This window comes from Oncorhynchus clarkii, chromosome 2 (assembly GCF_045791955.1).
Source record: "Oncorhynchus clarkii lewisi isolate Uvic-CL-2024 chromosome 2, UVic_Ocla_1.0, whole genome shotgun sequence".
Lineage (NCBI taxonomy): Eukaryota > Metazoa > Chordata > Actinopteri > Salmoniformes > Salmonidae > Oncorhynchus > Oncorhynchus clarkii.
In genome coordinates, this window is record NC_092148.1 from 16,481,012 (window position 1) to 16,507,555 (window position 26,544).

A 26,544-nucleotide genomic window follows, 5' to 3' on the forward strand; every position below is an offset into this window, starting at 1 on the left:
AGCAAGTGAAATCACTGCAACACATAACAAAGACTTGCTGTCAGTTTTAGAATGGGTGACAAGTAATAAGCTAGTAAATATTTCAAAAACTTAAAGCATTGTATATGGGACTAACCATTCACTAAACCCTAAACTTCAACTTAATATTGTAATGAATAATGTGGAAATTGAGCAAATTGAGGAGACTAAACTGCTTTGTGTAATCCTGGATTATAAACTGTCCTGGATTATAAACTGGATTATGGTAAAAACATATTGATGCAACGATAGCTAAAATGGGGAGAGGTCTGTGCGTAATAACACTCTGCTCTGCTTTCTTGACATCGCTACCAACAAAACAAGTCCTACAGGCCCTAGTTTTGTTGCAGCTGGACTACTGCACAGTCATATGGTAAAGTGCTACAAAGAGGGACATTTGGCAAATTAGTTTCCCCAGAACAGAGCAGCACGGCTGGTCCTTAAATGTACACAGAGAGCTAACATCAATAGCATGCATGTCAATCTCTCCTGGCTCAAAGTAGAGGAGACTTTGACTGCATCACTAGTACTAGTCTTTGTGCGAGGTATTGACATGATGAAAGCGCCAAGCAGTTTGTTCAAACTAACTAGCACACAGCTCAGACACCCATGCATACCCCACAAGACATACCACTAGTGGTCTCTTCACAGTCCCCATGTCCAGAACAGACACCGATAAAGCCATGACTACATGGAACTCTATTCCACATCAAGTAACTCATGTAAGCAGTAAAAATATGATTTGAAAAACAGATAAAACTACACCTTATGGAACAACCTGGACTGTAAAGAGATGCACACACAGACACACATTGTAATGTTGTTGTATTGTGGTATTATACATTTTGTATTGTAGATACTGTATGTAGTGGTGTAATAATGTGTTGTATGATGTAGTGTTTTATTTTTTGCGATGTAATCGCCTTAATCTTGTTTGGACCCCAAGAAGCGTAATGGGGATCCTTAATAAATACAAATACAGAACTCCTATCAGCTACAGCTAACACAACCACAACCATTACTGTATATCAGGTATAGGTAAGACAACCACAATTCAAACACAACCCTGAGATTAGACCATTTCACAGCCTAAGCAGTTTTTACAGTAGGCCTTAAAAGGTGCAACACATAGGTTTTTTTAAATTGATTTTTTCCCAATGTAATTTCTGAAAATGTCCATAATATACCGTATCTGGCGCTAATTGTGGAATGATAGTTTCACAGTATTATTTATCCGCCAGTGTTGTGATTGGCTGTGATATTCACCTATTGATTTCTCCAGCCAGAGCGGCATCTGTTGTCAAAGCTGTTCTGACTTTGTGGCTGGCTGTTATCAAGTGGAAATCGCTCTGTCATTTCCTGGTTGCATTTTCCGTTTATGTGAGAAAACAAGCACTTAATAGTGTAAGGAATCATTGTACTAAATTGCTGTGAAATCGCTGAGAAATATATTTTCAATAACAAAAAAATTATTGTTTTTACAGCTGTTACTTTCGGTTTTGGTCCACCAGCTTTAAACAGCTATAAAAATGTTTGTTTTTTTATTATTGAAAATATATTTCACAGCGTTTAGATGGTACAATGACTCTCTACACTATTCAGTGCTTGTTTTCTCACATAAACTGAAGTGTCAACTCGATAACACATCCACAAAGTCAGAACAGCTTTCACAGTGACAACAGATGCTGCTCCGGCAGTAGAAATCAATAGGCGAATATCCCTGCCAATCACAACACTGGTGGGTAAGTAATAGTGTGAAACACTATCATTTCACTATTAGTGACAGAAATATTATGGACATTTTCTGACATTACAATGCAAAAAAAAAGACAAAAGTCTAGCACCTTTAACTTTCACAACACATATCAACAACTTGATATGAACATGCTGTACTGTACTGTAGATTCTAATTATTCTCTCTCTCTACAGGTGACTCGTGGCTGTGTGGTTGGGTGAACCACACTCGCTGCAGGCCTTTCCCAAAGACTAAAGATGGATGCTACCAGCCTTCTGTAATTTCCATCAGACCGGGATGGGAATCCTCTTCCCCCCCAAAGCTGCATTTAACATTTGGCCTGCTGCACCACTTGGACTACTGCCAGGACCAAGGCTGGCATCGTCTTCTGACCCAGCGGCTGAATGGACCCTACAAAGACTCGTACTTGTAAAGACAAAAAAGAAAAAGGACTTAATTTTACTACAGCGGGGTCTGATTGGTGTATTTTTATCAGATGTGTTTAATGTACAAAGTATTGCGTTAACAATCTCAAGAACTCCAGTAACACGGCCTCTGGTTCTGTAGTTTGTGTCATCTCAGAGGGAGGGGCTCTATGGGTTCACCCACTGATGGCTCTGTAAAGTATGTCCCCTAACTCCTGCTATTAGTATTACAAGTTACATTGGAGGCTCCTAAACATAATGACTGGTTCCTATGGAACAAGAGGTTTAAACAGCGTTTTTAAATGTGAGGGAAATTTCTTTGAATGCCACTCAGTATTGACAGCCTTCCTCAAAGCGTCTTTCAATTATACATTTTTCCACAAGTAAAACACAATGGTTATTCCACACATTTTTCCTAACAGGAAGTATAAAGCGGTGACATCCTCAGAGGCATTAGTGTATGAGACAACTGCCTTATTACTAGAGAGAGCTGCTGGTCTCTTATAAAATACACATCTCTGTTCTCTAACTGTTCTAATCCTCTCCATTTTGTTAGATTAGGAAATAAAACAATTTCTCTTCACACGGCCTCAGTCAGAGGGATAAACTGCTAGTCAGTTGCCATGACTCAACACTCAAACACTCCCTAAGGTACTGTGGAGTTACCAAAGTAGACTCTTTCGCATAAAGAACTAATCTAGACTGTTAAGGCCTGACATATATTGTTGTCTTAAGGATGATTGTATGGGGAAGCAGTCAGTTTACATAGTTAAGCTGTTCTCATATAGATCAAGAGACAAGTGGCATAGCCTAATAAAGTACGCAGGCTGATATTTATTGGGACGACTCATGTACTGGAGGCAGCTCTGCAGAGTGGTCACTATCTGGCACAGCCAGTCATAAAATCTGATTTCAAACCTAACCACACTGCTAAACACGCCTAACCAAATTTTTGTTTTCATGAATTTTTACAATATAGCAATTTCGACTTTGCAGCTGGCCCATCTAGCGGAAAACCGCTCAGTTCTGCCTCCAGGGCAAGACTCACGACAATAAACGTCAACCTGCATAAAGTACATGGAGACATTCCTCACTGTTTTTCTAATTCTGATGTGACAGCTCCCCCCAGAGGATATGTACATGCATGACAGTCACACACCAGTCATAGACATGAATGAATGTGGAACGACATCATATTCTTGGGTCTCTGTGGCAGCCTATGGGTAATACAGCATCACAATCTAAATACTTTTGAAATCTTTTACCAAACAATACTTGTGTGACATGGATTGTTTTGGACTAGTAACAGCCAAATTATACTTACTACACAGGTATTATTAAAAGTGGCCAGTCTTTAAATGAGGGTGCATTTTTAGAACACAGCTGTCAATACATGTTGCACTCAAGTGTGAATGGGGAAATATGGGTCAGTGGCACAGCATTGTCTTATTTGCATAATTGATGTTATTCACTTTGTGAATCAACAAATTGTACTTGTTCTCCAGCCCCAATGGTAAGGCTGGTAATCTGGGGCATTACTAAATCAAGCACCTTGTGAGGACAACTATTCCCATGGTTGTATTTAAACTGGACTTCTGCATTTTCATTAACTGGAGTGAAGATATGTAATTCTTAAAAATTTATATTTTGTTTTTTTAGATTCTGCAAAAACAATGTGAAGTGAAACGTTTATAGGTTTTCTTTTGCCCATGATAAAACCATGCATTGTAAATACATTTTCTGGTCTTCCTGACAATTAAAAGCCATTGGTGAATGGACGTTTTTGAATGAGTATGGTTCCACCAGCTAAATCATAACCTACTTATAATAATATTGCCATCTCATGGAACCGAATTAATGATAATGCTTTAGTCTTCTAATGTACAAATAACCTATGACCTCTTACAAAGACAACTCAAGTCAAATATATCATTTTAATATGATTGTATTTTTGGTAAAAACAATGTTTTAGTGGAAGTGAAAACACATTTTAAACCAATGCATACATAGATTATTTCATAAGGAATCATCTTTCATTCACAGTGAAAAAAATCAAACAAGTCCACAAACTGCATTGTCCTCTTCTATCCCTAAGCATAGTAAATGATAGGCTTGCCTGTCTGTGTGAGCCATGGAAAAACCACTGCTTTGAATAGGGCCCTGCTGTGGGCCCATTTCAGTGTTAAGTCCTTTGGGTGTTTTTCAGTTTGTGCCAGAGAAAAGCAGCGGGCCTACAAAACACCTGCCCACAGTGACAGGAGAAGGGCATCCGGCACTCTTTCCTCAGCTTCAAAGTTATGCTGTCACCTGGACATCGAGTCGTGTTGGAAGCTCCAACCATGTGCTGTGCGAGGCACTTTGCCCCGTCAAAGGTCTCCCCGCAGGCAGTGCATATGTAGCGGGTGGCCTGGGCGTGCTGGAGGTAGTGGCGCAGGAGGTGCAGCCGCCGCAGGAACGACCTACCACAGGGGCAGCGGTACCGCCGGGAGCCCCGGTGGAGGTAGCGGTGCTTCACACTGAGCGAGGGCTGCTGCGAGACGGCGCCGCACTGGCGGCAAGTGTAGGTGCACTTGGAGCGCCAGCTCATCTTCATGCGTTTCTCCAGGGCCAGCTCCTTACTTCTATTCACAAACATCCACATGATGCTTAGAGGGGCTGGGGCAAAGGCATGGGTAAGGGGGGAAGACTGCGCTAGAGGGGGGGTATGGACAGGTAAGAGGTGGATCATGGTGATTTTCCCCGGGGCAGAGGCTGAGACAGGTCTAGGGGATGGGGTGGTGGGGGATCTGATAGGGTCCATGGCTAGGGCAATGGGCCTGGGTGTCTGCTGTTGGACAGATTTTGCCTGATGGACAGTCTGTTGCAGAAGGTTAGAGAACTGCCCAAGGGGCTTTGCTGTGTTAGTCTGCGTGGGTGCCGTGACCTGAGGTTTGGGAGGGTTGGTCTGTGGGGCCACTGGGACCAGCCTGGCCATTTTCACTGAACCACCACCAGTGTTGTCAAAGAGCAAGGTGGCCACCACAGGAACAGTTGGCTGGGAAGAGGAGGTGGTAGACAGCATCACTCTAGGCAGAGACACAGTAGACTGTCCAGCAGCTGTTAGCGGTCCAACTGCATCGGGGCCCTGATCAGCCACAGGGACTGGAGGCAGTCGTTTCAGCTCCTTATTTCCACTACTGCAACACATCAGGGTGGAGGTACTGGGGCTCTGCCGGCCTGAGGTTGTAGAGATAGCCATGGGTACGAAGGTGAAAGTCGTAGCGGAGGACCCACCAGCTTGGGTGACCAGCTTGTCAGCGTGGGCCAAAACAATATGGTCCACCAGACTGCCCTCAGTAAGAAAGTAAGCTTTACACATAACGCATTGGATGCCCTTCTGCTTATTGCAGTACTTCATGTGATGTTCCAGACTAGTGAAGGGCCCTCTGCCGCAATGGACACAGGCACCTTTGTCAGGCGTCTCTGTGACTGGGCTCTGAACTCGGGATTTGGTACTGTGATAGGAAATCATATGGTTGGCCAGAACATCACTAGGAAAGAAAAACTTGCACACAGAACATTGGATGCACTTCCTCTTAGAGCAGGTCTTCATGTGGTTGTCCAGATTAGTGAATGGCCCCTTGCCACAATGGTCACAGGTACCTTTGTCAGGGGTCTCTGATGGGATACTGTGAACGAGAACCTTATGGTCGGCCAGGGCTGTCTCTGTAGGAAAGAAAACGTTGCAAACAAAGCATTTGAAGCCCTTCTTCCCAGAGCAGGTCCTCAAGTGGATATCCAGACTAGTGAATGGACCTCTGCCACAATAGAGACAGGTACCTTCAGGGGTCTCTGAGTCTGTGCTCTGGACTTGGTATGGGATGCTCTGGACTTGGTATGGGGTGCTATGGACATGATATGGGGTGCTATGATAGCAAACCATATGATCAGCCAGGACTGATTCAGTAGGAAAAAAAACTTTGCACACAGAGCATTTTAAGCCCTTCTGTTTAGAGCAGGTCCTCATGTGGATGTCCAGACTAGTGAATGGTCCACTGCCGCAATAAACACAGACACCTTGGTCAGAGGTCTTTGATGTGGCACTGTGATATCGAAGATTATGGTCCACCAGGGATTTCTCAGAAGGAAATTGGACTTTGCACTCAGAGCATTGGAAGGACCAATCCCTAGAGCAGCTCCTCAAATGGAAGTCCATATCAGTGAATGGCCCTCTGCCGCAAACAGCACACATAGTGGAAAGCTGTCCGTGAACTGAAACGTTATGGTTCTGCAGGGCCTTCCTATTATGGAAGAGTACCCTGCACTCAGTGCATGTAAGACCTTTCCAACTGCAGCCTCTCAAATGGAGGTCCATATTAGTGAATGGCCCTGTTCCACAATGGATACACGTAGTGGGATCAGGGACATATGGGGGGGATGTGTTTTTTTTAGGACAGTTGTGGTTTTTGTAGATGGCCAGATCGGGGAAGACCTGACGACAGAACTCACAGGTGTACATTTGGCCCGATATGGCTTCAGAGTGAGTCCGAACCTCATGGTCCAACATGGCCATCTCGGTAGGGAAGACGGCTTGGCATAAAGAGCATTGAAAGTCCTTCATATTGCAGGTCTTCACATGAAAGCCCATATTATGATACGGTCCTTTGGTGCAATAGATGCAATAATAAGGCTTGACCTGGGACAACTTGGTCTGGGGCTGCTTAGTCCGGGATGGCCGGGTCTTGGCTTTCCGTGTGCGCACAGGAGTGTAAGAAGACCCACTGGATTCCCCAGTGCTGCTGGACCCCGAGTCAGAATCTGATAACTCTTCTGGGTCAAATTCTGACTCCCGCTCAGACGAGGAGGGCTCACCCTCTTGGTCAATAAGCATCTCAGCATCCTCGTCCTCTTTTTCGCTCTGGATGTCATTCTTCCTATCCTCCCGTTTGCTTTTAACTTCCTCCTGCTCTTCTTCACTCAGCCTGATGTCCTCCTCATCGATATCAGTTTCTCCGCTGCTCTCTGTTAACCTGTCGTTGTCTGTTCCTCCTGCACTCTCAGTGTCTTCGCTATGTTCACTCCCCTCTCCATCGCTGATACCCTCATCCGACTGGAGGGGGGCGCCATCAACCTCAACCCCTCTCTCCAGTTTGACACGGATCCTCAGTGAGGGAGTCAGAATGGAGGGGCCTAGGGTCAGAGTGGAAGGGTCTGGTTTGACATCTTCCTCCTCCTCCAGCCTATGTCTGGTCTTTGTCATTCTCCCATCGCTTTCCATGCTATACGTATGGTCTAGGGTCACTGCTGAAGGTAGAGTACACTGTGCATTTAAAGTCTCCTCACTGCCATTTAAGCCATCATTTGAGTTGTCCTCATGGTCAAGAGCCACCACTGAAGGTACAGTATAATGTCCCTTTAAAGTTTCCTCACTGCCATTCAAGCCATCATTTGAGTTGTCCTCATGTTTGACAGCCAAGGCTGAAGGTAGAGTATACTGTCCATTTAAAGTCTCTTCACTGCTATTCAAGTCCTTATTTGAGATGTCCTCAAGGGGTGTATTTAACAACTCGGTGAACAAGTGTATTCCAATGTGCTTGTTGAGATCCCACAAGTTGCTGAAATACAGCTGGCAGTTACTGCAATGGAGGACTGAGTTTGGGTGTGCGTTGACTAGGTGCATAGCCAGTGATACTGTGCGACTGAAAGTCACCTGACAGATGTTGCAGGACGTTGAGACCTTGGACCTGTGGCTCTCAAAGTGTTCGATCAACTCCTGGCCAGGCTTGAATTGCACGCCACATTCCCAGCACTTTCCCCCCAGCTCCATGGAATGCATGCCGTAAGCAGAGATGCTGTCCCCTGACAGGTCACAGTCATCGTCACTCGAGTCCTCTGGCATGGAGAACGGGCGTGGCACAGAAAACCTGGGGATCTCCTGCAATTCACAGCAAAATGACTTATTAGAGACAAAGTGAGTAAATTAATCAATCAATAGTTTACAAAGTGATGACTATTGACTGACCACAAATATATTATTGTTTGCCAATTGCTTACATATGACGCAGGGACTAGTGAATGTCAATAAATAGAGCATTGGAAACAGCATATTCAAAGCCTAACAGCCAGAGTAGTTTTTCTTAATCAATTTATTAAAAGGATAAGTTCTGTATTTTGGATGTAAATGGCATTTTATTGAAGTATGCAGACACTGAGATTTCACTTGTTTTTGAGAAACTTACCCCACCAGCAATACACATGATATTCTGTCATTCCGAACTTTAATCACACCTTTATCAAATCAAACTTTATCTGTCACAATCGCTGAACACAACAATGTAAATAGTCCGGTGGCCATTTGATTAATTGTTCAGCAGTCTTATGGCTTGGGGGTAGAAGCTGTTGAGGAGCCTTTTGGTTCTAGACTTGGAGCTCCGGCACCGCTTGCCGTGCGGTAGCAGTGAAAACAGTCTATAACTTGGGTGACTGGAGTCTGACAATTTTATGGGCTTTCCTCTGACACCACCGATTATATAGGTCCTGGATGGCAGGAAGCTTGGCCCCAGTGATGTACTGGGGCATACGCACTACCCTCTGTAGCGCCTTTGTCGAGCAGTTGCCATACCAGGCGGTGATGCACCTAGTCAAGATACTCTCGATGGTGCAGCTGTTGAACCTTTTGAAGATCTGGGGACCCATGCCAAATCTTTTCAGTCTCCTGAGGGGGAAAAGGTGTTGTGCCCTCTTCATGATTGTCTTGGTATGTTTGGACCATTATAGTTTGTTGGTGATGTGGACTCCACTAAGGAACCTGAAACTCTTGACCCGCTCCACTACAGCCTCGTTGATGTTAATGGGGGCATGTTCGGCCCGGCTTTTCCTGTATGTTGTCCATGATCAGCTCCTTTGTCTTGCTCACACTGAGGGAGAGGTTGTTGTCCTGGCACCACACTGCCAGTTCTCTGACCTCCTCCCTATTGGCCGTCTCATCGTTGTCGGTGATTAGGCTTACCACTGTTTTGTCGTCTGCAAACGTAATGATGGAGTTGGAGTTGTGTTTGGCCACGCAGTCGTGGGTGAACAGGGAGTACAGGAGGGGACTAAGTACACACCCCGGAGGGGCCCCTGTGTTGAGGATCAGCGTGGAAGATGTGTTGTTGCCTACCCTTACCACCTGGGGGCGGCCCGTCAGGAAGTCCAGGATCCAGTTGCAGAGGAAGGTGTTTAGTCCCAGGGTCCTTAGCTTAGTGATGAGCTTCGTGGGCACTATGGTGTTGAACGCCGAGCTGTAGTCAATGAACAGCATTCTCACATAGGTGTTCCTTTTGCCCAGGTGAGAAAGGGCAGTGTGGAGTGCGATTGAGATTGTGTCATCTGTGGATCTGTTGGGGCGCTATGCGAATTGGAGTGGGTCTAGGGTATCCGGGAGGATAATGTTGATGTGAGCCATGACCAGCCTTTAAAAGCACTTCATGGCTACCAACGTTTCGTGCGACTCGAGCAGTTTCCCCTATCCATCTGTGCCACTACTCCATGTAGCCTGCACATACACACATGGAAAAGTATCATGGGTTACACAGAGAAGTATCACTTGAGTCACACAAAATGGAATATAACGGTGCGGATAAAGTTTGGATCACACAATTTCATGTGTACAATATCTAAAGACCTGCATCACTATACTGAGAGAGTTGCTGTTTCTAAAAATATGTACTTGAGTGTTTTTGGAGCCTTTGTTCACGTTTTATAATGCCCTTGTAACTGCTAAACGAGTATGAGGAAGTATATCGCTGTTGGGGTACACTTCCCAAAAACAAGTGAAATCGCAAAAAGAAATGTCTGGGAACTTCAATAACATGTAATTTACATCCAAAATACAGATTTATTTCAAAAGAGTGAACGTCTCCTTTAATAGTCCACATAAAGAAACACATATCAAAAGTACCAAGTGTACAGGAGTAGAAATAAAGTTGGGATTTTCAGAGTGTTCCCTGTCCTGCAGAGGAGAAAAGAGAAAGAAAAAATAACAAGGCAGCTGATGGAGAAGGCATTGAGAGAGGAAAGAGAGAAGTATAGATAGGGATCCATTCAAGAGGGATACAGAGCCAATTCCATTTCCATGCCAGACTGAATTGACCAAAAGGGAATTTGGTTTAAAAATGTAAATAATGAAAAATTCATCCAACTAATCAGTTCTAAATTGACACCTATCAAAATGATATGTACTCTCCCGCTGTACATCATTTGGGATGGATGACATACCACTGTGAACACTGATAGGATATCATTGATAACTAATGTCTCTGGCCTGTATCAACTCTGTTTAAACAACTCACCGGTGGACTCTGCTTGTGGGCTTTGTTCATATCCTCCAGTAGCTCCACCTCTGCCCCCAGGGTCTCCTGAATCACTATGTCTTCAGAAGCCATCTCCATAGCAACCATATACTGGCTCCCTACATTTTGAGTGACACAAAGTAAGCAAAGAGAAATCCACACAGACACACAGAGGATATAGTGACATGAATTAAGTCAGAATAACTTGCTACTACTGTATCACAGATAGAAGAAGGGTTAGTTACCAGTATCTTCGGTATTACTGTGATAGTTCAACTCTCAAGGGCAAAATATTAGTACTAATGTCAGTTTCTGCAAAACGTTGCTAATATTGACCAAGCGGGTTGCTAACTTCCATTATATTGTACAGCTAAACACTAACGTTACTAGCTACTTGGAACTGTCGCCTATTCCGATCTGCTAGTACTAACGTTACCGTTAGCTGGGCAACGCAGATTGCTATTTCACAAGTTATCATCAAATGTTTTTATTCAGACAACCTAGGGTGTCATCACTAGTCCAAACAATTGCAAATTGGACAAATGCAGGTAAGTCCCACCCGTTTCGCTTGCTTCCGTTTACGAAACGTTTTGCAACAGAATAACGTCAAGAATACACCCATAACAAGATATGATACAACAAGTTATTCCAATTATGTACTCTAAACTACACAGGTGTGTAGCTACATCGCTCACTAACGTACAAGCTAATTCTCAAATGTGAGGATGACGTAACAATTTTTCTCCAAAGCAATGACGCGCTCAACGTTGTTGTTATCAATAGAGAACGCGTTCCCCCATTCGATAATGTCGTTGGTTTGGTGCACGTGCGAAATTGACAATGATTCATTCATTTTTTGACTTAAATTACCTAGCTAACACCTACTACGAATTGTACATAACTGTAGCAACATTTCAAAAAACATTACCTTTTATTAAGTCATTTTTAAAACGTTAATGATCCCTGCTTTGGCTTCCATCATTTATTCTCTATGTCCTGTTTTAACAGGAATGGGTGGAGTCAGTGTGAAGCCTACAGCTCCCAGTATGCACCAGTGGCCATCTTTCTAAACGCTATACTACAACTCCCAGTATTCATATTTTATTTAAACGAATTCCACACATTTACAAAAAAACTAACAAATAAACAAACACATTCATAATTAGGCTACACATACTTCTATTGCAAGTTGAAAGACTGCTGTAGAAACTACACACTGTATCTTTGTTTACCATAATGTAACCCCTGTCCATAAGGGCATACAATAATTGAGGATTTAAATGTGATGCCATTTCAACTTTTATATTATTAGGACTATTTTATTAGCTAAGTGAGGAATTTAAATTAGTAACAATAGGACGATATTGTTGTTAAGTAGCTAAATTACTATTTTTAGGTTATGTGTAGGACACTTATCTTCTCTACAACCTAATGGCACAATCTAATGACAATTACATAGTCATAAAACCTTCCTGCACTAGATCATGATATCATACCATATAGGCCTACAAAAATGCACGTGGTTCTATTTGATTATTATTTCTTCAGTTTTGCATCACTAGCTAGGTTTCCATCCAATTGGTGACAGATTATCATGTGAATATTCCAAAATCCGCATAAAAACAATGTGCACATGTTCCCACCAAATTGATTTGTTGCAGATAAAATACTGTGCGTAAAAATACAATTTGCTGTTAAATTCCCATTTTCTGAATAAAAAAATACAAGTTAAATGGGGTCCCATCTAATTTTCAACTCTACAGATGCACTACCATGCACTTCACCACTCTGAAGTTCATCATAATTAATGTAATCTGTAGCCTAATAAACTACATGCTTTCCTGACGAGTCAGAGGAATACAGTTTTGATATTTTTACCAGGGTGTAAGACTAAATATTTATATGTAAATAAGACTAAATATTGTATATTAACCCTCTACAACAAAATAACAAGGTTTTTATGGCACAGGCTCATTACACATGCATGTATGGTTTGAAATCTGTGCACTGAAGCCTATTCACATGATTTATTCTAGGTTCATTTAGAGGACATTTCAAAATCCATCTGAAATTATTGTGACACCATGTTTCTCCTGCATGCCAGATCTGTTATATATATATATATAACATGATTAGCTAAAAGTATGCCTGAATTACATGAACGGTGCTACATTTTACACTGCATTTACAAAATGTTGGAACTCCAATCGGTGTACAAAACATGGAATTATGGGGTGTATTCATTACGTCTTGCAACGGAAAGCGTTTACCGTTTGAAAACCAAAGGGAAGAAAACAGAGCAAACGAAACGGGGCGGGACCTAGCACCTACCTACTTGAATATATCAAATAAAAACTATCGTATTCGTTGCAAAACGTTTTCCATTTTACAACAGAATTGGTGTAATGAATAAGACCCCTGTCGTGCAGCAAAACCACGTTGAACTGCCCGGAACCTATGCAGCTGGCTTCGTTTCCCAACGAAAGAATTTGAGAGCTGTACTTCAGCGTTACCATCTGATTTTGTTTCCGTTTTGTGGATTCTATCTGGAAAGCAATTAGCTAATCCTTCTTGAAAACCAAATTAATCGCACAATGTAAGTGTTAACGAAATAGCTATATGTATTGTAAATTGAGAGACGAGTGAACGTGTTTTAAATGTATGCGTCGTTGGCCTGGAAAGACTAGTGGCGTTCATTCAATCATTGCAATTTTCCCGACTAAAACTATGGTAATTTCTATGGTTTGTTCATGTAGTGTGTATATATATCTTATATTTAAAATGTTCCCGTCCACTTTACCTGGACAGCGAGTTGATCTAGCTAATAATAGACATTCACCACTTAACGTTAACAAGGAGGAGGTTTCGCATAGTCGTGGTCGCCAGCTACACAAGAGCAGTTAAGTGTCCGGCTCCTGGTTCTCGGTTTCTCGAACATCAACTTCAAGACGAGCATTTGCCCTTTTATATTCAGGTAGTTGCGGGATGATAGTCCTTCCATTGAAAATGTCTAGGAACAGCCCCCGGCTTCAGACCCTTGCGGTCTGACGTAGGAAGATATTCGCTAGGGTTGAAATGTAAGCTGCAAATATACCGTATGTTCTTCCTCGAAGTATCTTAATTTCCTGCCCACACTACTACTTCAGTTCATCATTGTTCGGGGAAATATGTCTGTTTATGTTTGGAATTTGAGCACTGCGGGACACTACAAAAACGTATGTTTCGTGATTCCGCCATTGGCATTTCTGTTGCCGGAAGTGCGCCTACCCACCTGCAGCTACTTCCGCTTTTAAGAACCCTGAAGTGTGAAAAGAGCCACTCCTCAGATCCATTCCACCCAAATATGTTACTGTAGCTAGCCACTGCATTTCAGTAGATCAGAATGCATTACATTTGAACTGATGTTGTAGCTATCTGTTCCTGTGTTATTTTGACAGTTGACCACAGTGTGCAACATGTCAGAATCTGGCCACAGTCAACCTGGCATGTACGGACAGGGAAGGAGGAGAAGGCGACGCCGAGACAGGGATGTGGGTCCCCCGGGGCAAAACCTCTCTGGTCCCAGTCGAGATCGGGAATATGTCCCCAGAGAACGCAGGGTAAGGACGAGTGCAAGGCTTTCCTATGTGGGAAAATTATCTATATGGGCTACCTTAGTTTATTGTAGTTCTCATCTGGTCTTTGAAGGATGGCAGTGAGGAGCCTCCAGGACCACTCCTTCAGAAGACCCCCATCATCCTGTCCAAACCCCCTGGAGAACGGGTAAAAAGAGATGCTCTTACTGAAGGTTGTTGTCTGTAAGCTGACTAAAGGTTTTAATGAATTCAGATGCATGGTTCTTGGCAGTAAATACAACAAGTATAATGCATTGGCTCTTGTTTTGATTCAGTCCAAGCCTTCCCAGAGTGTACCCACCAGTGGAGGCCAGGCCCTGGAGAAGCCCATCATGCTCATCAAGTCCAGAGAGGACGGGGGGAAACCAGGGACCCCTCCTGAGGTGGCTTCTCCGGCCTCTGGCTCAGGGGCCTCAAAGCTAGAGAGGGAGGGCCAGCGCCCTACCCAACCTGTCTACCAGATCCAAAACAGAGGCATGGGAGCAGCTGCTTCCAGCGGTGCTGTCGACCGTGAGTCAATACTGGTCATCAGCATTACCCTAGCCATCATAAGTGTTTATTTACTGTAGCAGTGAATACAATCTCTAACACATGCACATTACTTACAGCTGTGATTGGCCAGACCAAGCTCGTCCCCCCTGAGAAGATGAAGCACAGCATCAAGCTGGTGGACGATCAGATGAACTGGTGTGACAGCGCCATGGAGGTAAAGCTCTTCTGATTATTGTTGTCATGCCATACACATGTGTAACAGATCTGTAGACAGGCAACAGGTTCCATGTTGTGTAACAGATTTATTGTCCTGCATTACAGTATCTAAGGGCCCAGATTAGTGTTTCTGCTGCAGTCATTTAGCTGTGGCACTTTGAAGATGCTAGGACAGTCCACATGAACTTTTCCTTTGCAAAATAAATGAATAGAAAAACCAGACAACACCATTAGAGGTCGACCGATTAATCGGAATGGCCGATTTCAAGTTTTCATAACAATCGGTAATCAACATTTTTGGACACCGATTATGGCCGATTACATTGCACTCCACGAGGAGACTGCATGGCAGGCTGACTACCTGTTACGCAAGTGCATTAAGGAGCCAAGGTAAGTTTCTAGCTAGCATTAAACTTAACTTATAAAAAAACAATCAATCTTAACATAATCACTAGTTAACTACATGGTTGATGATATTACTAGTTTATCTAGCTTGTCCTGCGTTGCATATAATCGATGCGGTGCCTGTTAATTTACTACCTCGCCAAATGGGTGACGATTTAACAAGCCATTCGCGAAAAAGCACTGTTGTTGCACCAAGGTGTACCTAACCATAAACATCAATGCCTTTCTTTAAAATCAATACACGCGCCAGCTGTGCCATCAGAGTCCTGGGTTCGCGCCCAGGCTCTGTCGTAACCGGCCGCGACCGGGAGGTCCGTGGGGCGACGCACAATTGGCCTAGCGTCGCCCGGGTTAGGGAGGGCTTGGTCGGTAGGGGTGTCCTTGTCTCATCGCGCACCAGCGACTCCTGTGGCGGGCTGGGCGCAGTGTACGCTAGCCAAGGTGGCCAGGTGCACGGTGTTTCCTCCGGCGCATTGGTGCGGCTGGCTTCCGGGTTGGATGTGCGCTGTGTTAAAGAAGCAGCGGCTTGGTTGGTTGTGTATCGGAGGACGCATGACTTTCAACCTTCGTCTCTCCTGAGCCCGTACGGGAGTTGTAGCGATGAGACAAGATAGTAGCTACTACAACAATTGGATACTACGAAATTGGGGAGAAAAAGGGGTAAAAATTCAACAAAAAAAAAATATCAATACACAAGTATATATTTTTAAACCTGCATAAGAATATTTATATTCTTTTAACTAAGGAAATTGTGTCACTTGCGTTCTGTGTAAGCAGAGTCAGGGTATATGCAGCAGTTTGGGCCGCCTGGCTCATTGCGAATTCTGTGAAGACCATTTCTTCCTAACAAAGACTGTAATTAATTTGCCAGAATTGAACATAATTATGACATAACATTGAAGGTTGTGCAATGTAACAGCAATATTTAGACTTAGGGATGCCACCCATTAGATAAAATACTGAACGGTTCCGTATTTCACTGAAAGAATAAACGTTTTGTTTTCGAAATGATCGTTTCTGGATTTGATCATATTAATGACCTAAGGCTCGTATTTCTGTGTGTTATTTTAATTGTCTATGATTTGATATTTGATAGAGCAGTCTGACTGAGCGGTGGTAGGCAGCAGCAGGCTCATAAGCATTCATTCAAAACGCACTTTCCTACTTTTTCCTGCAGCTCTTCGCTGTGCTTCAAGCATTGCACTGTTTATTACTTCAAGCCTATCAACTCCCGAGATTAGGCTGGCAATACTATAGTGCCTATAAGAACATCCAATAGTCAAAGGTATATGAAATACAAATGGTATAGAGAGAAATAGACCTATAACTACAACCTAAAACTTCTTACCCTTAACTTCTTATTGCACTTTTACTTTCTTCTCCAACACTTTGTTTGAGACTACATTGATTTTATTGATGCATTATATTAAGTTAAAATAAGTGTTCATTCAGTATTGTTGTAATTGTCATTATTACAAATATATATAAATAAAAAATTTCAGACTAATCGGTATCAGCTTTTTTTGGTCCTCCAATAATCGGTATCGGCGTACACTTGTTAATCCAGCCAACATGTCAGATTTCAAAAGGGCTTTATGGCGAAGGAAACCATGCGATTATCTGAGGATCGCACCCCATCATACAAACACACGACAATCATATTTCAACCCGCCAGGCGCGACACAAAACTCAGAAATAAAGATATAATTCATGCCTTACCTTTGACGAGCTTCTTCTCTCTCCAATATGTCCCATAAACATCACAAATGGTCCTTTTGTTAGATTAATTCCGTCGTTATATATCCAAAATGTCAATTTATTTGGCGTGTTTCATCCAGAAAAACACCAGTTCCAAGATGCGCAAAATGACTACAAAATCTCTCATAAGTTACCTGTAATCTTTGTCCAAACATTTCAAACAACTTTCCTAATACAACTTTAGGTATTTTCTTACGTAAATAATCAATACAATTTAAGACGGGATAAACTGTGTTCAATACCGGACAAAAACAAAGTGTACACTAACAAACAGTTCACTTCATTTGACCCTCATTCTGAACTGCCTTACTTCTTCATTACACAAAGGAAAAACATCAACCAATTTCTAAAGACTGTTGACATCCAGTGGAAGCGATAGGAACTGCAAGCAGTTCCTTAGAAATCCAGATCACCATAGAAAACCCATTGAAAAGAGTGACCTCAAAAAAATAAAAAAAATAATCCTGGATGGTTTGTCCTCTGGGTTTCGCCTGCCAAATAAGTTCTGTTATACTCACAGACATCATTAAATCGGTGTTAGAAACTTCAGAGTGTTTTCTATCCAAATCTACTAATAATATACATATCCTAGCTTCTGGGCCTGAGTATAGGTAGTTTACTTTGGGCACGCTTTTCATCCGGACGTGAAAATAACACTCCCTAGCCTAAAGAAGTTTTGGGATCTAGCTAATGATTAGCTCAATAGGGTAAATGCAGGTCGTGACACCATGCTTCAGCCAATTTATTTCTAGACGCTATGCCTTTTTTTGGTTGGGCTACAGGTGATAATGCTTCATGCTAATACCATACCTGATAATATTGACCATGCATGGTCCAATATATTAAAATAATTGTACCAATATATTATTGGGCTCACTTCTGAAGGTGGAAAGGATCATTTAGATGGTGTCAGCATAATGTTATTTTCATTCATTTTGGAGAAGAATGGGCTTTTTAAAAAATCACAAGAAATGTGCTTCTCAGTCCTTCAACACAAACATTTTCCGGGGAGATCCGGACCCACCTCTTAACCCCCTCCACTGCGACCTTTTTCCCCACTGCTACACATCTGTCTGGCTCAGGAACACTGAGCCAGACAGACATGTTGTGTTGTCCTGTGTTACAGTACCTAAGGGACCAGACAGACATGTTGGTAGTGGGAGTCATTGGCCTGCAGGGAACAGGGAAATCCACCATCATGTCTCTCCTGTCTGCCAACGCACCTGAAGAAGACCAAAGGTATTGTTCTATTGGCACCTCCTTACATGGAGCTCTTTCCATCTATAAAGACAGGGAATATTGTGTTGTATATTGTTATAGTCTAAACGAATGTAATTCAATATGAAAGTAAACGGTAACAGATGGTTGTATCTGTGTGTTTGTGTAGGGGCTATGTGTTCAGGGCTCAGACTCAGGAGATCAAAGAGAGAGGAGGGAACCAGAGCACTGGTATTGACTTCTACATTACCCAGGAAAGAGTCATCTTCTTGGACACACAGGTCAGATTAAAGCATCAGCGGTTAAGGCAATTTGCTGTATCTCTAATTTGGTATTTATTCATGTACCATTCCTCTTGCTCCAAAATTATGTTCTATACCAATGTGTTCCTCTTCCCTGTGTGTTTTTCCAGCCCATTCTCAGCCCTTCCATTTTGGATCACCTCATCAACAACGACCGCAAGCTGCCTCCAGAGTACAACCTCCCTCACACCTATGTGGAGATGCAGGTCAGTGAGGGGCCAGCAGGGGGCACTGGGCAACATGGGCTCTAAAGGAGAGCTACTTCCTGTCTAATCTGATCCAGTTTTAGGATTGAGTCTTAAAACATCTGTCTGTTTGCATAACGTGTTCCCATACTGTATGTTGAAGTCGGCTTGTAAGTTCTACTGTTCTCTTAAGGTGTTATAAATCACTCTTTCACCTCTGCTCTTTTTGAATCAGTCTCTTCAGATCACTGCCTTCCTGTTCACAGTGTGCCACGTGGTCATTGTGATTCAAGACTGGTTCACTGACATCAACCTCTACAGGTAACCACCCCACCTGTCTGGAAAAAAAGAGTCCATTAGCACTGATTCACTAATGCTTATCATGGGGTTTTCAAATCAGGGCGGGTAGGATCATTATTGGAGGGTGGTGTTCCGTGTCTGAGTGTATTTTGCCTGTGGCATTACCTTTTCCACTCATCACCATGGAAATATTTTTGGGGAAATGTTTTACAACCTCGTGTCCTGTCACACCATTGGGAATGTTCTGATATCATATTCATGTTGTTGTGCTGTGTGAATATTCTGACCAGGTTGTATGAAGTGTCTCTGTGGTGATGATGATATTGTCTCTGACCAGGTTCCTTCAGACAGCAGAGATGTTGAAGCCCTCCACCCCCTCAGCCAGCCACGACAGCACTGGTTCTTCTGGCAACGAAGAGGGATCAGAGTACTACCCTCACATAGGTGACAGACGCAGAAACAGACGCACACACACTCTAGTTCCGGCTCAGTGTACTGAACGCTCAATAATGTATTGTTCTGTTGTCTAGTGTTCCTGCAGAACAAATCTAGTCGTGATGAGTTCTGTCCCAGAAACCTGAAGAAGATGCATATGGCAGTGGACAAGCTGATGGCCCACTCCCATCTGAAATACAAAGGTTAGACTGGAGAGGATGTACCAACAGGCTTATCACAACTTTCACATATTTAAACACTATACTATTGTGTTGTTTCTATATTAGGATTCCTGCACGTGCATGTTTTTGAAGGGTGAGAAGTGCAAAGCAGTGACAAATGTCATTAAAAAGCCCCATAAAGTGTGCAGACATGGGTTTAGTTAGCATGTTCTGGTTTCTATATGCAGGCACGTTGTCCATGCTGGACTGTAACATTTTCCCTGGCCTGGACCGCGACTACCTGGAAACAGAGGTCAACATGTTCCTGCTGCCCCTCATGGAGAATGAGGGGGAGGACGCTCTAACCAAAGCAGGTCAGAGCAAATACCATGTCTTAGTTTTCACACACTTCTGTCTATATTTGTGGATGTTCTCCTCTCTCATTCCTTTGTGATACTGATTCCCCATGTCTGTGTCTTGGTGTTTTGTTCTAGGGTCCGGGGCCGCCCCCCTCTTCTCTCTCCTCCCGGGCTACAGAGGACACCCCACCTTCTCCTCTCAGGTCTCCAAGCTCCGCAGCCAAATCCTGGCCATGTCCCGCTGTCAGCTGTCACACACCATCCTCACAGAGAAGAACTGGTAAGGGAAGCACAGAGGGACACAAGTGTTGGCGTGTCTGTCACTCACTGTATACATTTTGTGATTAGCTGGAAATTAGGCAAAACTGTACTCAAAAATATGTTTGACTGTTATGTTGTGACAGGTTTCACTATGCAGCTCGCATCTGGGACGGGGTGAAGAAGTCCTCAGCCCTGTCTGAATACAGTCGTCTACAGGCCTAGCAACAATGTCAACCTGTTGTTATGAATATACTGGAGGAAATGGATGTCCCTGTCCTACATGAGGACCAGAAGAGACAGAGTGAGGTGGGTCTGAAGATGGACAGTGCCAGTACTATTGGGCTTACAGGTTCAGTCAGTGGTGATATGAGGTGCTTGATGTTGAGGAGAGGTCCATCTCATCTCATGGAGCTACAGATAGTTCAACTTTGGTGTCTTTGTAACAGAGGGAGAAAAGGGGACAGCTGATCAGATTCAGGTGTCAATGTGACAGTAAATAACCCTGCTAAGTGTTAGAAGATTCAGATGGTACAGAAAATGACTGACTTTGAAAGATACATTCTGACTAACATGATGCAAATGGTGAAAGTAATATTTACTTGAAGCATACAGTGGTGCTTCATTTTTATTTCAAAATGTGTGATTGTCTAAAGTATTTGTTACCTGTTCACCTGAAATGTTTTGATTTGTTTATTATGTAAAGATGGAGCTGAGATTCAGGACTAGACACTTCTGCAACTTGACAAGAATTTATAAAAATATGATGTAATCATTAACATTAAACCGATATACTCTGTTATTTCTCCCTTCTTCTGATGTAATAACATAAGAATATTGTAAGAACATTCTGAAAGAGTATAACATCCTGTGTAAACCACCTCCTTTACATTTCAGGCAAGTAATATTAAGTATTAACTAGGATTTGTTTCAAATCCAGAAGCAAAAAAAAACATTTTGGGATTATGCAATCATCTGACTGTCATGGTGGTGATAGAATCCTTTTAAAAAAGAATAGATTCATGCTGTAGGTTATAGAGATTAAATTGGTATGGATATGCAAAAGGCATTTCATGTATATTTTTGGGCAATATACATTTTCCTTATATAATAAATGGCACTTGTGAAAAAACATCCCTCGATCTTGATAAACACAATCAAAACAGTCTCTGACATTCTCACTCATCGGCCTTCAGAGTCTTCTTCAGTAAATGTTGTGCATCTTCAGACAGATCTTCAGCATGTAGTAAGTAGGTGGTGCCATAAGACATACCTTATGGAGCCCAAGACTGGAATGGTACTCAAGAAGTACTCATCCACCATCGATGTTGGCCCAGATGCCTTGGTCAGAGTCTTGATGCGTATTGTCTTATCTCCTTGTTCAGAGGGGACTTCAGGACTGCTTTCAGCTCCTCCACTGGCACACATGCTCATCAGCAAGGCTCTGCAGAGACTCATTATTAAGACCAAAAGCCTGATAGTACATTCTGATCTCCCTTACCAAGATGGTTATATCTACACTAAAGGAGAGACCTGAAATTGGTACTGTATTGCTGCAACAGCCAGATACAAGAGCTGATCTCCATATGTTGGCTTGGAGAGCCTCTTTCTTCCTCTGGTTGATTTTCATGTTGGGAATGGAAGTTCCTTCTCCATCGTCTCCCCCAGCTTGGGGAAATCATAGCGAGGTACTGTAAATGGAGATGAGTAACACCTGAGGAGACTCCACACCATGATACTCAAACAAATAAAATCAATACATGTACAACCACAACAGTAACTATGTTTCCATTAACTTGTCCAGTGATTTATTTTTTGGGGTCAACATTTAGAAAGTTTGCATAGAAAATAGATGCGACAATTGTCTGCTAGGGTGAGTTTCCATTGAACTATCTTATTGATGAAAACAGCTGGACATAATGACATCACCCCTAAAAATATGTTTTTCTTTGTCTTTCAAGAGCTACTTTTTAACATTAGGCTTTATTCTATAACAGCACCACACCAGTGTCTACATACACTGTAGGGGACATCTGCTCTTTCCCCGACAGACTGACCAGGTGAATCTAGCTAGGTGAAAGCTATGATCCCTTATTGATGTCACTTGTTAAATCCACTTCAATCAGCCCTACGCACTTCTCAGTAGTTAGTATTCAGACTTACTTTATGCATAATGAGCTTTGCAGGTGTGGTTCCCTTGTGTGCACTGAATACATTTAATTAAACACCTGAAAACCCTCCCACTTGCTGGCCATCAGAGTTGCTCATGGAGTTTACATTCAATAGGGTTTTGGGTACATTTATCTAAAGCCATCCATTTGAATTTAGTGTACCTTTAATTTGAATTTTCTGGAAATGTTGCCTGCGCTGCAGACGGCTATATTGGTCCGCTAATACAGGACTACTAAAGTCCCAGTACACTACTTTTCAGAAAAATATTTTATTTTTATTTTTCAGGGGTTGCAGCAGCACCCCTACTTACTGTGGCTACGGACATAAGACCCCAATCATTTCAGTGGTTATTTTTAACCTTCTTAATAACAGTATTGTTAACATCTATCTCACCTATCTCAAGGCCGTCAGACTGTTAAACATCCATCACTAACACAGAGAGGCTGCTGCCTACATAGACTTTAAATCATTGGCTACTTTAATAAATGGATCACTAGTCACTTTAATAATGCCACTTTAATAATGTTTACATATCTTGCAGTACTCATCTCATATGTATATACTGTATTTTATACCATCTATTGCATCTTGCCTATGCTGCTCGGTCATCGCTTATCCATACATTTATATGTATATACAGTGCCTTGCGAAAGTATTCGGCCCCCTTGAACTTTGCGACCTTTTGCCACATTTCAGGCTTCAAACATAAAGATATAAAACTGTATTTTTTTGTGAAGAATCAACAACAAGTGGGACACAATCATGAAGTGGAACGACATTTATTGGATATTTCAAACTTTTTTAACAAATCAAAAACTGAAAAATTGGGCGTGCAAAATTTTTCAGCCCCTTTACTTTCAGTGCAGCAAACTCTTTCCAGAAGTTCAGTGAGGATCTCTGACTGATCCAATGTTGACCTAAATGACTAATGATGATAAATACAATCCACCTGTGTGTAATCAAGTCTCCGTATAAATGCACCTGCACTGTGATAGTCTCAGAGGTCCGTTAAAAGCGCAGAGAGCATCATGAAGAACAAGGAACACACCAGGCAGGTCCGAGAGACTGTTGTGAAGAAATTTAAAGCCGGATTTGGATACAAAAATATTTCCCAAGCTTTAAACATCCCAAGGAGCACTGTGCAAGCGATAATATTGAAATGGAAGGAGTATCAGACCACTGCAAATCTACCAAGACCTGGCCGTCCCTCTAAACTTTCAGCTCATACAAGGAGAAGACTGATCAGAGATGCAGCCAAGAGGCCCATGATCACTCTAGATGAACTGCAGAGATCTACAGCTGAGGTGGGAGACTGTCCATAGGACAACAATCAGTCGTATATTGCACAAATCTGGCCTTTATGGAACCTCACTGAGCTCGAGCTGTTTTGCAAGGAGGAATGGGAAAAAATGTCAGTCTCTCGATGTGCAAAACTGATAGACATACCCCAAGCGACTTACAGCTGTAATCGCAGCAAAAGGTGACGCTACAAAATATTAACTTAAGGTGGCTGAATAATTTTGCACGCCCAATTTTTCAGTTTATTTGTTAAAAAACGTTTGAAATATCCAATAAATGTCGTTCCACTTCATGATTGTGTCCCACTTGTTGTTGATTCTTCACAAAATAATACAGTTTTATATCTTTATGTTTGAAGCCTGAAATGTGGCAAAAGGTCGCAAAGTTCAAGGGGGCCGAATACTTTCGCAAGGCACTGTATTCTTATTCCATCCCTTTACTTCTATTTGTGTGTATGACAGTAGGTAGTAGTTGTGGAATTGTTAGATTGCTTGTTAGCTATTACTGCACTGTCGGAACTAGAAGCACAAGCATTTCTCTACACTCACATTAACATTGCTAATCATGTGTATGTGACCGATAACATTTCATTTGATTTATTGTTCAGTCAATATTTTTTACTTTAATTAATTTCTATTCAAAAACAAGATCCCTAGTCTATCTGCTTTTTTGGTAAATGTAAATATGCTGTAATAATGACAGGGCAGTATTAAATGTGGGTTAATGAACTTGGAATGATTATGAAGAGTTGAAAAGGTGAATTTAGCACTGTCAGGGTAATAGGCTTTGAAAAAAAAAAAGCTTTTCATTCTCACGCAACCACAGAGCAGCCAATTTCCCTAAGGTGTCTATTACACGAGGAAAAAACTGTAAAACGCCCTCAGGCATCGGCAGTGAGTTCCTCTGACTGGGATCCAGATTGTTTTCCCGGAATCAAACAATAACAAATAGGAGCAACACAGACAGAGCCCGCTATTTGTTGCGAGAAGTTGTGAAACAGGCTCATGACACAAAACATAACTGAGAGAAACAGAATCTTAACATGTGGGTTATAGACCACACAACGAAAGAAAGGAAAGTGGTCAGGGTTTATCAATTCAAAAAGTAGGGCCAATCACATGAGGTTTGAGGTTGACTGAAAATGTAACTGAAGGAATATAAACTTAACAACTAATTTGCAGAGTAAATGAAAGTAAAAACAGGAGTGTGACAAACTAATATCACCAACCAAATCAAATGTAAATAATTTGTAAATATTTGATATATTAGCTTAAGTTCAAGGGCAAAGTGTTCTTTGTGTTATTTGGCTTCCTGTCCCATTTCTTTGTCCCCTCATCACTCATTAGGATGCAAGGCTGTGCAAAATTGGTGTGCTCTGCCAGACACCCCAATGACATTGTTGCAATCATAGGAAAAACATTGTATCAGTCTGTTCAATTCTGTTCTATTGGACAAATGAAATGTACATTTTAGTCATTTAGCTGACACTCTTATCCAGAGTGACTTACAGGAACAACTAGGGTTAAGTGTTTAAATTCACTTCATTTTTTTGTCCAGACAAATAACATCATTGTTTGATTACATGGGCCAACAGATTTCCTGAGTCCTCATACCATCTCTGGGAGAAATATTATTAGAATATTCTAAACCTCAATGATCCTTGTTGGATCAAGAACAGAAGGGAAAACTCAATTTATTGTGAAACTGCAGAAATCTTCCCCCATTAGAGAAGACAGGTTTATGTCTGAACAGATATATTTGAGACAAGTTCAATACTTTTAGCTATAAGTCTTAGGAACATGGAGACCACACTTTTAGTTTAAGTTATTGAAAAGTATAAAGGGCACTTACAAGACCAGCACCCGTTAGTCAGCAGGGATTGGATCATGTGTCATGTACCAATACTAGAAGTCAGTGTGAGCGATAGGCACACCCTGTTGCAAACAATAAATTATATGAATAGAGAAAGAAGGCCCTTAACGTTCGTGAGGAGCATCTTGTACCAGGTGCAGGTCAAATTGAAGCACTTGGGAGCAGAATATGACATGTGCAGACTTTCTTATTATAAAGATAAATTAACGGGCATCGCACGTTGATACTTCTGAAACAGGGCTTGGTTTAGGGAGAGGATTGAGATTGTCAGGTGCATCTTCTCATGGAATAGCTCCCAATCAGAACATGGAACAACACATTCCTGACGTGCCCTAACAGGTAGATGATAATAACAACATTGGATTGGATTTATATAGCAGCTTTCCACCAGGTGCTTGAAGCATTTTGGTCCTCTGATGGTAGAGCATGGTGCTTGCAACGCCAAGATAATGGGTTTGATTAAATAAATATTTGACATTTATGTATGCATGCATGACTGTTAGTCACTTTGAATAAAAGCGTCTGCTAAATGACATATTATATACACTGAGTGTACAAAACATTAGGACCACCTGCTCTTTCCATGAAAGCTATGGTGAAATATATGATCCCTTATTGATGTTACTTGTTAAATACACTTCAATCAGTGTAGATGAAGTGGAGGAGACAGGTTAAAGAAGGATTTTTGGGATTGGTGATTCCCCCGCGGGACTGTTGAGCTAACATAGGCTAATGTGATCAGCATGAGGTTGTAAGTAACAAGAACATTTCCCAGGACATAGAAATATCAGATACTGGCAGAAAGCTTAAATTGTTGTTAATCTAACCGCACTGTCCAATTTACAGTAGCTATTACAGTGAAATAATACCATGCTATTCTTTTAGGTGAGTGCACAGCTATGAAGTTGAAAATGTATTAATAAACCAATTAGGCACATTTGGGCAGACTTGATACAACAATTTGAACAGAAATTCAATGATTCACTGGATCAGTCTTAAACTGCACAT

The 26,544-nt window shown here is 42.1% G+C and overlaps 3 protein-coding genes across 10 annotated transcripts in view; 2 read left to right on the top strand and 1 right to left on the bottom strand.

Moving 5' to 3' along the window:
* LOC139423021 (intermediate conductance calcium-activated potassium channel protein 4-like) overlaps positions 1-3,956 on the top strand; it is a 46,358-nt gene extending 42,402 nt beyond the window's left edge. For both annotated transcript variants that reach the window (XM_071174615.1, XM_071174597.1), the window contains exon 9: positions 1,948-3,956. In XM_071174615.1, the coding sequence (XP_071030716.1) occupies positions 1,948-1,951 (4 nt within the window). In that variant the 3' untranslated portion in view covers positions 1,952-3,956. The remainder of the gene's footprint in view (positions 1-1,947) is intronic.
* On the bottom strand, positions 3,880-13,658 carry LOC139422911 (zinc finger protein 836-like). 6 transcript variants are annotated; one of them, XM_071174400.1, is made up of 4 exons: positions 11,419-11,821; positions 10,491-10,609; positions 10,100-10,150; positions 3,880-8,092 (listed from the first exon to the last, which is right to left on the bottom strand). In XM_071174400.1, the coding sequence occupies exons 2-4, from the start codon at positions 10,596-10,598 to the stop codon at positions 4,361-4,363; spliced, it is 3,891 nt and encodes a 1,296-aa protein (XP_071030501.1). In that variant the 5' UTR covers positions 10,599-10,609; positions 11,419-11,821; the 3' UTR covers positions 3,880-4,360. The 6 variants fall into 6 exon arrangements, with proteins under 6 accessions (XP_071030501.1, XP_071030529.1, XP_071030484.1 ...); XM_071174383.1 differs by lacking the exon at positions 11,419-11,821 and adding an exon at positions 13,291-13,658 and having other exon boundaries at positions 4,163-8,092; XM_071174391.1 differs by having other exon boundaries at positions 4,163-8,092; positions 10,736-11,821.
* On the top strand, positions 12,956-20,991 carry LOC139423012 (nonsense-mediated mRNA decay factor SMG9). 2 transcript variants are annotated; one of them, XM_071174564.1, is made up of 14 exons: positions 12,956-13,086; positions 13,928-14,089; positions 14,178-14,252; positions 14,380-14,614; positions 14,713-14,810; positions 18,102-18,214; positions 18,363-18,474; positions 18,606-18,701; positions 18,916-19,001; positions 19,318-19,424; positions 19,511-19,618; positions 19,825-19,950; positions 20,071-20,215; positions 20,340-20,991. In XM_071174564.1, exons 2-14 carry the CDS (start codon positions 13,946-13,948, stop codon positions 20,416-20,418), a joined length of 1,524 nt encoding a protein of 507 aa, XP_071030665.1. In that variant the 5' UTR covers positions 12,956-13,086; positions 13,928-13,945; the 3' UTR covers positions 20,419-20,991. The 2 variants fall into 2 exon arrangements, with proteins under 2 accessions (XP_071030665.1, XP_071030675.1); XM_071174574.1 differs by lacking the exon at positions 12,956-13,086 and adding an exon at positions 13,673-13,793.
* The last annotated feature ends 5,553 nt before the right edge of the window (positions 20,992-26,544 follow it).

Bases quoted from the DNA above. Each gene is read 5' to 3' on its own strand.
- LOC139422911 (XM_071174400.1), bottom strand. From the start codon at position 10,598: ATGGTTGCTATGGAGATGGCTTCTGAAGACATAGTGATTCAGGAGACC. The intron at 10,151-10,490 runs GTGAGTTGTTTA...TCTCCTCTGCAG, and splicing joins CCCACAAGCAGAGTCCACCG to GACAGGGAACACTCTGAAAA. The intron at 8,093-10,099 runs GTACTTTTGATA...TGTGAATTGCAG, and splicing joins TTTCTACTCCTGTACACTTG to GAGATCCCCAGGTTTTCTGT.
- LOC139423012 (XM_071174564.1), top strand. From the start codon at position 13,946: ATGTCAGAATCTGGCCACAGTCAACCTGGCATGTACGGACAGGGAAGG. The intron at 14,253-14,379 runs GTAAAAAGAGAT...GTTTTGATTCAG, and splicing joins CCAAACCCCCTGGAGAACGG to TCCAAGCCTTCCCAGAGTGT. The intron at 19,951-20,070 runs GTCAGAGCAAAT...GTTTTGTTCTAG, and splicing joins GGACGCTCTAACCAAAGCAG to GGTCCGGGGCCGCCCCCCTC.